Source organism: Drosophila sechellia, chromosome 3R, assembly GCF_004382195.2.
Source record: "Drosophila sechellia strain sech25 chromosome 3R, ASM438219v1, whole genome shotgun sequence".
NCBI classification, from domain to species: domain Eukaryota; kingdom Metazoa; phylum Arthropoda; class Insecta; order Diptera; family Drosophilidae; genus Drosophila; species Drosophila sechellia.
In genome coordinates, this window is record NC_045952.1 from 16,820,716 (window position 1) to 16,832,545 (window position 11,830).

General features: G+C 44.2%; 4 protein-coding genes across 6 annotated transcripts; 3 read left to right on the forward strand and 1 right to left on the reverse strand.

Annotated features, from left to right (window-relative positions):
• The first annotated feature begins 280 nt into the window (after window positions 1-280).
• On the forward strand, window positions 281-5,479 carry LOC6606788. Its single transcript, XM_002031549.2, has 11 exons — window positions 281-514; window positions 590-1,074; window positions 1,134-1,500; window positions 1,566-1,763; window positions 2,052-2,492; window positions 2,785-3,299; window positions 3,359-3,918; window positions 3,971-4,194; window positions 4,246-4,736; window positions 4,795-5,161; window positions 5,219-5,479. The coding sequence occupies exons 1-11, from the start codon at window positions 319-321 to the stop codon at window positions 5,404-5,406; spliced, it is 4,032 nt and encodes a 1,343-aa protein (XP_002031585.2). The 5' UTR covers window positions 281-318; the 3' UTR covers window positions 5,407-5,479.
• A 358-nt stretch (window positions 5,480-5,837) lies between these two features.
• On the forward strand, window positions 5,838-9,262 carry LOC6606789. Its single transcript, XM_002031550.2, has 7 exons — window positions 5,838-6,220; window positions 6,513-7,027; window positions 7,084-7,643; window positions 7,715-7,947; window positions 8,005-8,495; window positions 8,551-8,917; window positions 8,972-9,262. Exons 1-7 carry the CDS (start codon window positions 5,926-5,928, stop codon window positions 9,184-9,186), a joined length of 2,676 nt encoding a protein of 891 aa, XP_002031586.2. The 5' UTR covers window positions 5,838-5,925; the 3' UTR covers window positions 9,187-9,262.
• On the reverse strand, window positions 9,202-10,413 carry LOC6606790 (heme oxygenase 2). Its single transcript, XM_002031551.2, has 3 exons — window positions 10,147-10,413; window positions 9,585-10,090; window positions 9,202-9,529 (listed from the first exon to the last, which is right to left on the reverse strand). Exons 1-3 carry the CDS (start codon window positions 10,301-10,303, stop codon window positions 9,302-9,304), a joined length of 891 nt encoding a protein of 296 aa, XP_002031587.1. The 5' UTR covers window positions 10,304-10,413; the 3' UTR covers window positions 9,202-9,301.
• A 79-nt stretch (window positions 10,414-10,492) lies between these two features.
• On the forward strand, window positions 10,493-11,790 carry LOC6606791 (transcription initiation factor TFIID subunit 12). 3 transcript variants are annotated; one of them, XM_032721504.1, is made up of 3 exons: window positions 10,494-10,607; window positions 10,776-11,223; window positions 11,295-11,790. In XM_032721504.1, exons 2-3 carry the CDS (start codon window positions 10,960-10,962, stop codon window positions 11,613-11,615), a joined length of 585 nt encoding a protein of 194 aa, XP_032577395.1. In that variant the 5' UTR covers window positions 10,494-10,607; window positions 10,776-10,959; the 3' UTR covers window positions 11,616-11,790. The 3 variants fall into 3 exon arrangements, with proteins under 3 accessions (XP_032577396.1, XP_032577395.1, XP_002031588.2); XM_002031552.2 differs by having other exon boundaries at window positions 10,496-10,607; window positions 10,989-11,223; XM_032721505.1 differs by lacking the exon at window positions 10,776-11,223 and having other exon boundaries at window positions 10,493-10,607.
• Window positions 11,791-11,830: the final 40 nt, after the last annotated feature.

Sequence of the window (11,830 nt, forward strand, 5' to 3'; positions counted from 1 at the left end):
AAAAAAGTCATCGTAACAATGAACCTGCAAAAAAAAGCTCAGAGCTGATCATTAGAGTTCAAGCAGCAAGATCTAGACGTGTGTCTAGAACGGCTGATTAGACGCTTTTTTTATTTCGTTCGGTCATGAATGTGGTTCTTGCATCACGACCAATCACCGATCCGAATAAACAGGTCCACCCAGATCGAAAAGCGTCGGACTTTAGCCATCTAGCGAAATGGAACCAAAGCTTTAAACTGAAAAGCTCCCTGTGATGATACCAATAAAAGGCAGCCCCACACGAAACTGAGCAAATAGCAACGTCAACAGGTGAACGATATGGTTCAGGGAACAGAGGACATTGCCAACGATCCAATTCCAGCGTGGCTGGATCAGCAAAAATTCGAGCAATTTCTGGATCGTGATTTTCCGGATCTCAAGAAAATTAAGTCATTCCGGATAGAACCCACAGCGGGAAATGGTGAAAACTACACATCGCAGCTGTTGAGAGCGAATTTCGAATTGGAATTAAATGGTAGGTAATGAGAAAAAGTTAGAATAAAATCTGAGATTTTAAATGTGTAATTAAATAAATACCCTGTTTTATTAGATGGCTCACAGCAGAGCATTTCCTACATGGCTAAAATCTTGCCCAATTCCGGAAACCGGGAAAATGTCGCCAGCTGGAAAGTATTCGATAAGGAGCGCAACACCTACGGCAAATACATTCCCGAGTTTGAGCAGATGTACAGAGATGCCGGAAAGAAGATTTCCTTTGGACCACGTTACTATGAATCCCAGATTGAATTGGATGAGGAACTTATCGTCCTGGAGGATCTGGGCAAGCGGGGATTCAGGAATGTTCATCGCCAAAATGGCTTGGACATTCAGCATACGGAGGCCACCTTGGAGAAACTGGCCCAGTTCCATGCAGCATCCGCTGTCCGATTTGAGCTGAATGGAGCGTATCCTGAAGAATACAATCGCAACCTGTGCAGCGTAGAGGATAGCTTTAAGGAGTTCCGAGAAAACCAATTGAAGGCCTACATCGATGCGTTTCCCCTTTACAATGCCTCTCACTTGGCAAAGGAAGTGGTAAGGATACTATTGAAATACCCTTAACTGCAGTTATGGTAAACCAAGTGAATTTGCAGCAGGCCTATGGCAGCCAAGCGGATGATATGTTCCAATCATTTGCGCCCAAGATCGAGGGAGAATTTCGAGTGCTAAATCATGGGGATGCCTGGTGCAATAACTTTATGTACCAATACGATGAGGCGGGCAACCTGGCTGAAGTGAATTTTGTGGATCTACAAATGAGTCGGTTCTCTTCGCCAGCCCAAGACCTACTCTACCTGATACTCTCCTCCACTCAACTGGACTTTAAGATAGCCAAGTTTGATTACATGATCAAGTTCTATCACGAAAAGCTCATTGAGAGCCTTAAGCTGCTCAAGTATCCGAAACCAATGCCTTCGCTCAGAAATCTTCATCAATCGATCTTCATCCACGGTGACTGGAGTAAGTCAATCACTGAATAATCAGCTATCTATAAGATACTAATTTGCATTCCTTTGAAAAACCAGTACTGCCAATTGTGTCCATTCTACTACCCATTGTCCTAATCGATGGCGGTGATGATGCCAATATGGATAGTTTGATGGACGGCGAGGGAGCCGGTGACAAGTTCCGGAACAACACGTTCAAGAATCCACGCGTCATTAGGCACCAAAAAGAGATTCTGCCCTGGGCCCATAGAAGGGGTGCCTTTGAAATCACCAAATAAGTGTGTGTAAACTGTTGATATTATGTTTGTAAGTAATTAAATAAAAGCGGTAGATAAATATTATTTCATTATCAGTTCATAAACCATTATCGCCGGTTTTGTTAGAGGTGTGCGCTACGAGTTTATCAGCTCAATAGCTCTTATCACTGAGTGTATTCTACTATATTTGAGTAGAAAGCACTCACTCAACGAATAGCTCAAACACTCGTATACGGTTGAGCTTAAAATTGTCGACGCTGATGAAATAATTAAACCATATCAACGACGATCTGAACGGCATAACTAGGGGGGAACTTTGGCTGCCAAACATCAGTTCACAGCCATTCTCGCATCCAAACGGTCGTATGGAATTCGCGAGTTCTAGTCAAACTAATCCACTCTCGCCTCACAATGGGACTGCGTAATTCCAAGTCGAAAAAAAGCTATGAGGTAGCTTCCGCCGGTGACCTGAATCAGAAAAAGGCATCAATAAACAGTTCTGGCTCATCTAACGCGGTAATTGAGGGGTCAACCACTACGGCTGACCCGCCACCACCACCAAGCCCTATAATTGAGGAGCCCAATTTGGGGCCAGAATGGTTGAATCAAACGCAATTTGAGGAATTACTCAGTGCCAATGTGGATCAGTTCTCCAAGATAGTGGGCTTCCGGGTGAAGCCAGCCATGGCACCGGGAGAAAACTATGCCACGTTGATGCTAAGGATCAGCATAGATGTGGAGCTCACTGGTAGGTCTTCCCCCTGGGGACGAGACATTCCCCATGTCATGACCATAGAATCTGATAATTTTCACAATTTGTCGCCGAAGAAGGCGCCATAATTGGAGGCCTTTTTTCCGCGTAGACTGGCGATAAGTAGTATCTTCAATTTATTTATAGCCAGTTCACTACTAATGCCTGCCGTTTGGGTCATTTGCCAGCAATAGCAAGTGCATGTCCAACAATAATTAGCTTCTAAGCCAAATGGTTTTGTGGTGAATATTTCAACTAACGAGCTTTAAAATTCCGATCTCTCAACTAGACAAGAGCACCAAACTGGTCTGCTTCATGCTGAAGGTTCCGCACAACACCCCCCAAATGGAACAGATGTTGGCCATGGCCAACTTCTTCAATAGCGAGAATAAAGTCTACTCGGATATATTGCCAAAATTGGAGGAACTTTACAAGGCCAAGGGGCTGGACATCAACTTTGCTCCGAAGGCCTTCAAGCTGGACTCCGAAAAGGAGCCCAAATTGGGCAACACTGTGCTGATGAACGATCTGAGCCAGGAAGGGTTCAAGAACCTAAATCGCCTGGAGTGCCTCAACTTGGAGCAAACGAAGTTCGCACTGAAGAAACTGGCCCAGTTCCATGCAGCATCTGCGATGAATGTCCAGGTGAATGGACCCTATGCAGATCAATTCGTTAATGGAATCATGGGTGGAAACAAGGATGTACTAATGGCTTTCTACGAAGGAATAATTGCCTCCTTCCGAACGGCTTTCATGGCCAATTTGAAGAACTTCAAGAACGGAGAAGAATTTCGCGAGAAACTGGTAAAATTTTACTTTTATTAATTAGCAAAGCAAAGACTAAAGATAACACATTTATTTAGGAAAAGGCATTTGTTCAGATTTTCTTGGACTTTGAGCACCTAATGAAGGCCGATCCCGATGAGTTCAACGTACTGAACCATGGAGATTGTTGGATGAACAATCTCCTGTTCAAGCTGGACTCAAAGGGGAAAGTGGAGGACATGCTGTTCGTCGACTTCCAGAACCCCAAATACGGCTCACCCACTCAGGACTTGTTTTACCTCATCCTTACGTCGGTGCACATTGACTACAAGCTGGATTACTTTGAATACTTCATCAGGCATTACCATGAGCAGTTGACCAAGCACCTCGATTTGCTGGGTTTCACCGGCAAGCAGCCATCTCTCCGGGAACTGCACATGCAGATGTACAAATATGGAAGTTGGGCAGTGTTCCCCTCGATCAGTGTGCTGCCAATTGTGCTCTTGGATCCCAACGAGTCAGCCACTTTTGAGAATTTCCTGGGAGACTCCGAATCCGGCGCCAAGTTTAAGAACCTTCTGTACGCCAACAAACGCTATCACGGCTACATTGAAAAATTGCTGCCATGGCTGGACAACAAGGGATTCTTGGAGGCCTAGTAAGCTTAAAGCAATCTAATTCTTCCTTCATTGCTCATAATTTGTTTGCAGCTTCATTAATCAGGTCGTTGCGCCTGAAACGCCCTCATCGGAGCAACCTGACAATCCCAATCAAATATTGGACTGGCTGAATGTCAGCGACATTGCAGAAGTCATTTCATCCGCCGAACCGGAGTTCGAAAAGATTGTGGGCGGATCTTGGTCTTCAGCAACCAAGCCAGGTGACAACTTCGCGTCCAAGCTCTTGAAGATTGACATCGAGACCCAACTGAAAGGTACGTAGTCAAAAGTGTGAGAGTACGTTTAATCAAGAGAATCCTATGCAGATAACACATCCAAGACGTTGTCCTACATCCTGAAAGTGATGCCACAGTCCACGCCCGACAACTTTACGGACGTTAATATGTTTCCCAAGGAAAGGGAAATGTACCGGAAATATATACCTGCCTTTGAGCAACTCTATAAGGATGCAGGCTTGACAGTCACATTTACTGCCAACTCCTTCGTCCTGAATAAACCAATCAAGGAAGAATATTTGCTTATGGAAAATCTGCTGACCAAAGGCTTCAAAATGGCAGATCGCAAGAAAGGTTTGAATATGGAGCACACAAAGAGTTCGCTGAAGAAACTGGCCCAATGGCATGCAGCTTCCATAAAGTACAAGGAGCTAAATGGTGCATACCCTCCGTTATATAACGATGGAATCTATATTGAACAGACTAGAGACTTATTTCATAACATGTTTGCCTCGGCCAAAGAAGCTTATATTCGGATATTCGGAACGTTTGAAGGCGCTGATGAATATTTGCCCAAATTGGTATAGAATTTCACTGTACTACTATATGTTTCAATTACTGACCAAGTTCTATTTGAAGGAATGGATTATAGATAACCATGTAGACCAGGTCTTGGAAGATGCCAAGATCAATGAGCAAGCGTTTAATGTGCTTAACCATGGTGATGCCTGGATAAACAACATCATGTTCCAATACGACGCGGAGGGTCGGCTCAAGGAAACCTATTTGCTGGATCATCAGAATGCGAAGTACGGCAATCCGGCTCAGGATCTTTACTACTTCCTGATCAGTTCTGCGGAGCTGGACATCAAGGTCGATGAGTTTGACAATCTGATCCGATTTTACCACGAAAATTTGGTAGAGCACACGAAATTGTTGAAATACAACGGATTCGTTCCGTCACTAAGTGAACTGCACACCATATTGATAGAGCATCCGGCATTCGGTACGTGATATTAGGTTACATGATAAGTATTTCACTTACGACTATTCTAATTTACAGCTGTAGGCACAGTCATCAGTACACTTACTGTTTGCCTAACCGATGAAGGATTCAATCCGGAATTATTCTTTGTCGAGACCCCGGAATCCGAAGCCTTTAGATCCAAACTTTTTGGCAACGAGCGTTACAAAGCCCATGTGGAAAAGATTATGCCTTGGCTGAACAGGAGGGGTCTCCTCGATCCTTGAAGGAGTTAGCAAAATTGTGTTATTATGATACATAAATGATATGTTGACAATTTAAAAAAAATTTAAAAATAAATGTATACACTGTTTTATTTATATATACAAATATCTATTTTGCCTACGCATTTCCTATGGGTTTAGATTAGACAAAAAGATACACTTCAGACTGGTGGTTACACTCAATTCTTCTAATCAAGAAGACAGTAACTGATAAAGAACACCAGCTGCTAGTTAAACCTAATCAACCCAATCATTCGAATCGTATTGATAGACTTAAGTTCACGGCTATCGCACTTAACGATTAGTTATAAAAACGCGTAAACTTCTAAAAACTGATGAAATAAAAAAAGTTTGTTTATACCTAATAATTTGCTATCGAATCTAACCAGTGATTAGAAATGCATAACTTGGGAGCCCAGTCGTGTGCCGCAAACCAGTTCAGCGTCGATCGCCAAGCGGAACGGACGCAAATCGCTAGAGGAGACTACTATTTCGTTATATTCAAGCAGCTAGAACGATAAGATGGGATTGAGAAATTCCAAGGAAAAGCAGAGCCATGAAGTGAAAACTTCGGAGCGAGGACAAAAAGCCCAGGTGAACCCTGAACCCCCAGCTCCGCCCAAAAAATCTCAACCAGAGGTGGATCACAGTGATTTGGTGCCCAAGTGGCTGAATCAAACGCTATTTGAGGAATTACTCGCCGCTAATGTGGATCAGTTCTCCAAGATAGTGGGCTTCCGGGTGAAGTCCGCCATGGCACCGGGAGAAAACTATGCCACACTTATGCTGAGAATCGGCATAGATGTGGAACTCACTGGTGAGTTAACTGCGAACTACTATTTACCATATAGCACCAATTTGGGACAATCTCGTAAAGCCCGAAATAAAGTAGGTGGGTGGGTGTTTACCTTTGCGTAGGTCGGCGATAAGTTATCAGTTGTAGTACCTGTACTCTTATGGTCAGTTGACAATAAATGTTTAGCGATTAATTTGCTTTTCACAATGACAATGCTGATATTTAGATTACTGACCGACTCAATAGCCCTTTTATTATGCAAGAAATGTGTGGAATTTTAAGTACGTGATTTAACTATATTATTATTTTTTAGACAGTGGCACCAAGGTGGTCTCCTTCATGATGAAAGTGCCACACGATACTCCGCAAATGGAACAAATGATGAGCGTTGCCAACTTCTTTATCAGCGAGAACGCAGCCTACACTGAGATTCTCCCGAAAATGGAGGAGCTCTATAAGGCCAAGGGTCTGGACATCAAATTCGCTCCGCAAGCATTCAAACTGGACGCCACCAAGGAGCCCAAGGTGGCTAACACGGTGCTGATGCACGATCTCGGCCAGAATGGTTTCAAAAACATAAACCGATTGGAGTGCCTGAACCTGGAGCAGACCAAGTTCGCATTGACCAGGCTAGCGCAGTTCCATGCAGCGGGAGCGACTATGGTCCAGGTGCATGGACCCTATCCCGATATATTCGTAAACGGCGTGATGGGAAGCAACAAGGAAGCTATCATTGCATTTATGGAGGGCATGTTGGGATCCTTTAAAACGTCGTTTATGGCCAATCTGGATAAGTTCAAGAACGGAGAAGAGTATCGGGAGAAGCTTGTAAGTAGTTATAAATAGTCCTCTCCAATTATTAGTATTCTAACCAATATTATTAGGAAAAAGCACTGACTGGCCTCACTATGGAGTTCATGAAACTTGGTATTGTGGATCCCAACGAGTTCAATGCACTGAACCATGGCGATTGCTGGATGAATAATCTTCTGTTCAAGATGAACTCCAGCGGGGATTTGGAGGATATGATCTTTGTCGATTTCCAGAATCCCAAATACGGCACTCCCGCCATGGATCTGCTCTACTTCATCATGACCTCGGTTCAAATTGAGTACAAGCTGAGCCACTTTGACTTCTTCATCAGGAATTACCACGAAGCACTGGTCAAGCACTTGGGCATTTTGGGATTCACTGGCCGAAAGCCATCGCTGAGGGAATTGCACCGAACGCTCATCAAGTACGGCGGATGGGTGCTATTCCCAACCATCTCCGTGCTGCCAGTGGTTCTCTTGGACCCCACTCAGTCGGCCACATTCGACAACTTTATGTCGGACTCTGCGGATGGGGTTAGTTTCAGGGATAGTTTGTATGCCAACAAACGTTATCAGGGATACATCGAACGCATTCTGCCTTGGTTGGATAATAGAGGCTACTTGGAGGTCAGGTAAATATTTCCTAAATTACATTTTAGCAAATGGATGAATAATATAATATAATATATAATATAATATCTAGCACTGACCCACTGCCATTCGAATTGCTGGCTGCTTTGAAGGCGCAGCAGCCACAGCCGGAGAATACGGATCAGATCCCGGACTGGCTAAGTGTTGACGATTTCAAGGACATCATTTTATCCACGGAACCAAATTTCGAGAAGATCTTAAGCAGTACTTCGAAGTTGGCGACAAAACCTGGCGACAACTTTGCTTCCAAGCTGCTGAAGGTGGAAATCGAGGCTCAGTTAAAAGGTAAAGTACTTTAAATTCTGAAATATTTAATATTAAAACCATTCATTACTTTTACAGACAATAGCGTGAAGACCTTCTCGTACATCCTGAAAGTTCACAGCGACAATGACGCGATCAACTTCTCCGACTTTAACCTGTTCCCAAAAGAGATCGAGGTTTACAGCACATATGTGCCCGCCTTCGAGCGTTTCTATAAGGATGCTGGCCTAGCAGTCACCTTTAGTCCCAAGTCCTTCCGACTCAGCAAGGACGTCAGCAAGGAGTACCTGATATTGGAGAACCTGCAGCCCAGTGGCTTCAAGATGGTCGATCGCATGTTTGGAATGGACTTGGAGCATTCCAAGTGCACGCTGAAAAAGTTGGCCCAGTGGCATGCAGCCTCTCTGAAGTACAAGGAACTAAATGGACCCTATCCCCCCAAATACAACAATGGCATTTTCACGGAGCAAACGGCACCTATATTTAAGAGTATGTTTGTTAACACCAAGAAATCCTTTATAGAAGAAGTGGGCAAGTTTGACGGCGTGGATGAGTACTTGCACAAACTGGTAAGTCACTTTACTTAGTTCTTTGTAACTAACTTAACAAAATCATATTTTGCAGCCAGAGATCTTGGATACGTATGTTGACAGAATACTTGAAGATGCCAAAATTAACGAACAAGAGTTTAATGTGCTCAATCATGGTGATGCGTGGATAAACAACATCATGTTCCAATACGACTCAGATGGTCGCGTCAAGGAAACCTTCCTGCTGGATCACCAAGTCACGAAGTACGGAAATCCTGCCCAGGATCTGTACTACTTCATAATGAGCTCCACTCAAGTGGACATCAAAGTCGATCAGTTTGATTACCTCATCCGATGGTATCATCAAAACTTGCAGGAGCACGCTAAGCTGTTGAACTACAGCGGATTTATTCCCTCGCTAAAGGAACTGCACGTCATTCTGATACAGCACCCCATTTTTGGTAATTTAAAAAAGGTTTTTAAATTCCTCGGACTGATTTATGTATTTCTTTAAGCTGCTGGAACTGTGCTCACCACCTTGTCGATGTGCCTTAACAAGACAACTGATGACTTTACCACTGAAAGCTGTTTGGGAAATGACGAGAATGGCAAATCACTGAGGGCATTAATGTTTAGCAACGAACGTTACAGGGCCAATATAGAACGTGTCATGCCTTGGATAAATAGACGAGGACTGCTTGATAATTTCGCCAACGGAAATTCCCAATAAATACATTGCTTCAGACAAATTTCAGGTTATTTACTATTTAACAAACGACTAAATAAATGTGTGATCACAATTCTAACTTGCCCGAACGAGCTTACATTTGTATTCCCTACTTTTCTTACTTGAGAGCAAATTTCACGGCCACTACAATACTTGACACAAAGATTAGTGCGAGGGCCAGCTTCCTAAGATTGGCACGATTCACACCTTTGATGGTCCGCACTACTTCTATATTTAAGCGAAATACGTTACGACTCTCCTCAATAAAAGCAGCTCGCAAATCATCGTCAAAAGCTCCGTAGTGATTGTTGAAAACGCGCCTTAGTTTAGCCTTCAAGACGGAGATCTGAAAATGGATATAAAGACAATGGATTTAAGGAACAAATTAATAAGCGACGCACCTTCTCAGGAAAATATGTGGCCTCACATCCCGGCGGACAAATGGTAACCTGGGCAGGCATTGGCCTGGCCTCCAAGTCGTCTTTGTCTACAGAGCCATCGGCAGCTCTGGCGGTGGCCAACTCTGCCTCCTTGTCGGCCTGTTTCTGCTGCTCCTCGTCATCGTTCTTTGAAAAGATCCACATCTTACGAGCGATCATACGCTTCTTCTGCAACATTTGTCCACCGGACATCAGAGCCATGTACATCTGATAGGAGTAGGCAAACAGCAAGAGTTCATTCTGTGCGGCAATCTTCTCTAGGTGCTCGAGATATTTCTGGACCGCCGGACGAATTTCGTAGTCCTTCCTCCAATCGGAACCGTAGAAATAGGCGAAATCCCTTTCGAATGCCGCTGTTCTGTGGAATTCTTTGGGCAGCAGGCGCTCCGGCAGATGAGTCTCAAAGAATTTGTACAGTTCGTAAAAGGCCAGGAGTCCATCGTACCAGACCTCGTCATCTGAAAGGGCTGCGGAAAAGAGGGAATATCTAAAAACTTCTATTAATATTGAGTAATCAACGAACCAAGTGCGAACTTTGCATTCACTAGAACATCAGTAAGATTATGCACATCTTTTGTGGCTTTACGCAACTCCTTTGTGAACGCCATGTCCACGAATTCCACATCCTCCACATTCTCGGGGACCTGACTGTCCGCTACTGTTTCTTCGCTCGCTGACATGTTCCTTTTGTGCAGCTATTGTTCCCAATTACTAAGTGAAAATATATTCCTTATCTACGTGATATTTGCAAAATACGCCGTCTTTGTTTTGTTTTGAACTCCACGCCAGTGTGGGTGGCTAACGAAAATATACTGAAATTAAACGTAAATATACCAAACTGCTTTATAGTACCAGCGGGCATTTCAAGTAGCCTGCAACTGGTCATACTGTTGATTTGGCTGTAGTTGCTCCGCTTATTTTTATTTTGTTTAGTAATTTAGGAAAGTAATAGTTTAAGATCAAAGTGTTAAAACCGCAATAATTGTAAGTGTGGCATGCGCTAAGAGCAACTGCTCAGTAACACTTTAGTTTTAGTAAACACACAAAGCGACGGATTCTTATGACCGCACGCGTGAAATTGACCACTACTATTCTTTTACTTACATTTCGCTTGCAACCAAACACCCGCTCACACACAAAAACCGACTGCAGTTGAAAAAGCAGGACGACACACAACATAAACAGCAACAACAACAAGTACAATAACGCTTTTGGCTTTGGTTCTGCACTCTTACCCACTCCCAAAAATCTGCCTACCTTACTGTACTTTTCCCAACCACTTCCCACCAACCTACCTACCACCCCCTTGATTTGACTCTGAAGAAACCCAAAAGCAATGTCGGATCTCTTTACCACTTTCGATAGCAACGGCGTCGCCGAACACCACCTGCACCACAACCACAACTCCACATCGTCCGCCAGCGGACAGCTCCACGACCCACCCATGGCCTCGCCCTCCCAGCACAGTCCGATGACCAACAACAGCAACTCATCCTCGCAAAACGGCGGTCCGGTTTCCGGTTTGGCTACGGGCACCCCATCTGGTGGTAGCAAGTCATCCAATCACACAACATCCGCCGCCGGCTCCGAGAACACTCCCGTAAGATGCGTGCCTTATGGAGTGCACACGGAATACGCCTGGGTCTAGTTAAACTCTATTCCCAATTACAGATGCTAACCAAACCGCGTCTCACAGAACTGGTCCGAGAGGTGGATACCACCACGCAGTTGGACGAGGATGTTGAGGAGCTTCTGCTTCAGATCATCGACGACTTTGTCGAGGACACCGTCAAGTCGACGAGCGCCTTCGCCAAGCACCGAAAGTCCAACAAGATCGAGGTGCGCGACGTGCACCTGCACTTTGAGCGGAAGTACAATATGTGGATACCCGGCTTCGGTACGGACGAACTGCGTCCCTACAAGAGGGCAGCCGTCACGGAGGCGCACAAACAGCGCTTGGCCCTCATACGGAAAACGATCAAGAAATATTAGAGGATTGGATCGAATCGGGTCGAGGCTCTGTTTTGGTTTGCCAGATTTCGCGTATGCTAATCGTGCACACGCCACAAACTATTTTAAGCTCCAATTTAGATTAAATAACAAATTATCGTCGCTCTATTGTAGATTTATTGTAATAAAAGTGCACTATTGATTTCACATTCAACAATTGGTCGCCGTCAGCATCAAATTTTAAGTCGTGATTTTTT

Coding starts and splice junctions, on each gene's coding strand:
- LOC6606791 (XM_032721504.1), top strand. CDS start 10,960: ATGTCGGATCTCTTTACCACTTTCGATAGCAACGGCGTCGCCGAACAC. Junction 11,224..11,294: donor CCGGCTCCGAGAACACTCCC/GTAAGATGCGTG, acceptor TCCCAATTACAG/ATGCTAACCAAACCGCGTCT.
- LOC6606790 (XM_002031551.2), bottom strand. CDS start 10,303: ATGTCAGCGAGCGAAGAAACAGTAGCGGACAGTCAGGTCCCCGAGAAT. Junction 10,091..10,146: donor GAATGCAAAGTTCGCACTTG/GTTCGTTGATTA, acceptor TCTTTTCCGCAG/CCCTTTCAGATGACGAGGTC. Junction 9,530..9,584: donor CCACATATTTTCCTGAGAAG/GTGCGTCGCTTA, acceptor ATCCATTTTCAG/ATCTCCGTCTTGAAGGCTAA.
- LOC6606789 (XM_002031550.2), top strand. CDS start 5,926: ATGGGATTGAGAAATTCCAAGGAAAAGCAGAGCCATGAAGTGAAAACT. Junction 7,948..8,004: donor AATCGAGGCTCAGTTAAAAG/GTAAAGTACTTT, acceptor TTACTTTTACAG/ACAATAGCGTGAAGACCTTC. Junction 8,918..8,971: donor GATACAGCACCCCATTTTTG/GTAATTTAAAAA, acceptor TATTTCTTTAAG/CTGCTGGAACTGTGCTCACC.
- LOC6606788 (XM_002031549.2), top strand. CDS start 319: ATGGTTCAGGGAACAGAGGACATTGCCAACGATCCAATTCCAGCGTGG. Junction 4,737..4,794: donor ATGAATATTTGCCCAAATTG/GTATAGAATTTC, acceptor TTCTATTTGAAG/GAATGGATTATAGATAACCA. Junction 5,162..5,218: donor GATAGAGCATCCGGCATTCG/GTACGTGATATT, acceptor TCTAATTTACAG/CTGTAGGCACAGTCATCAGT.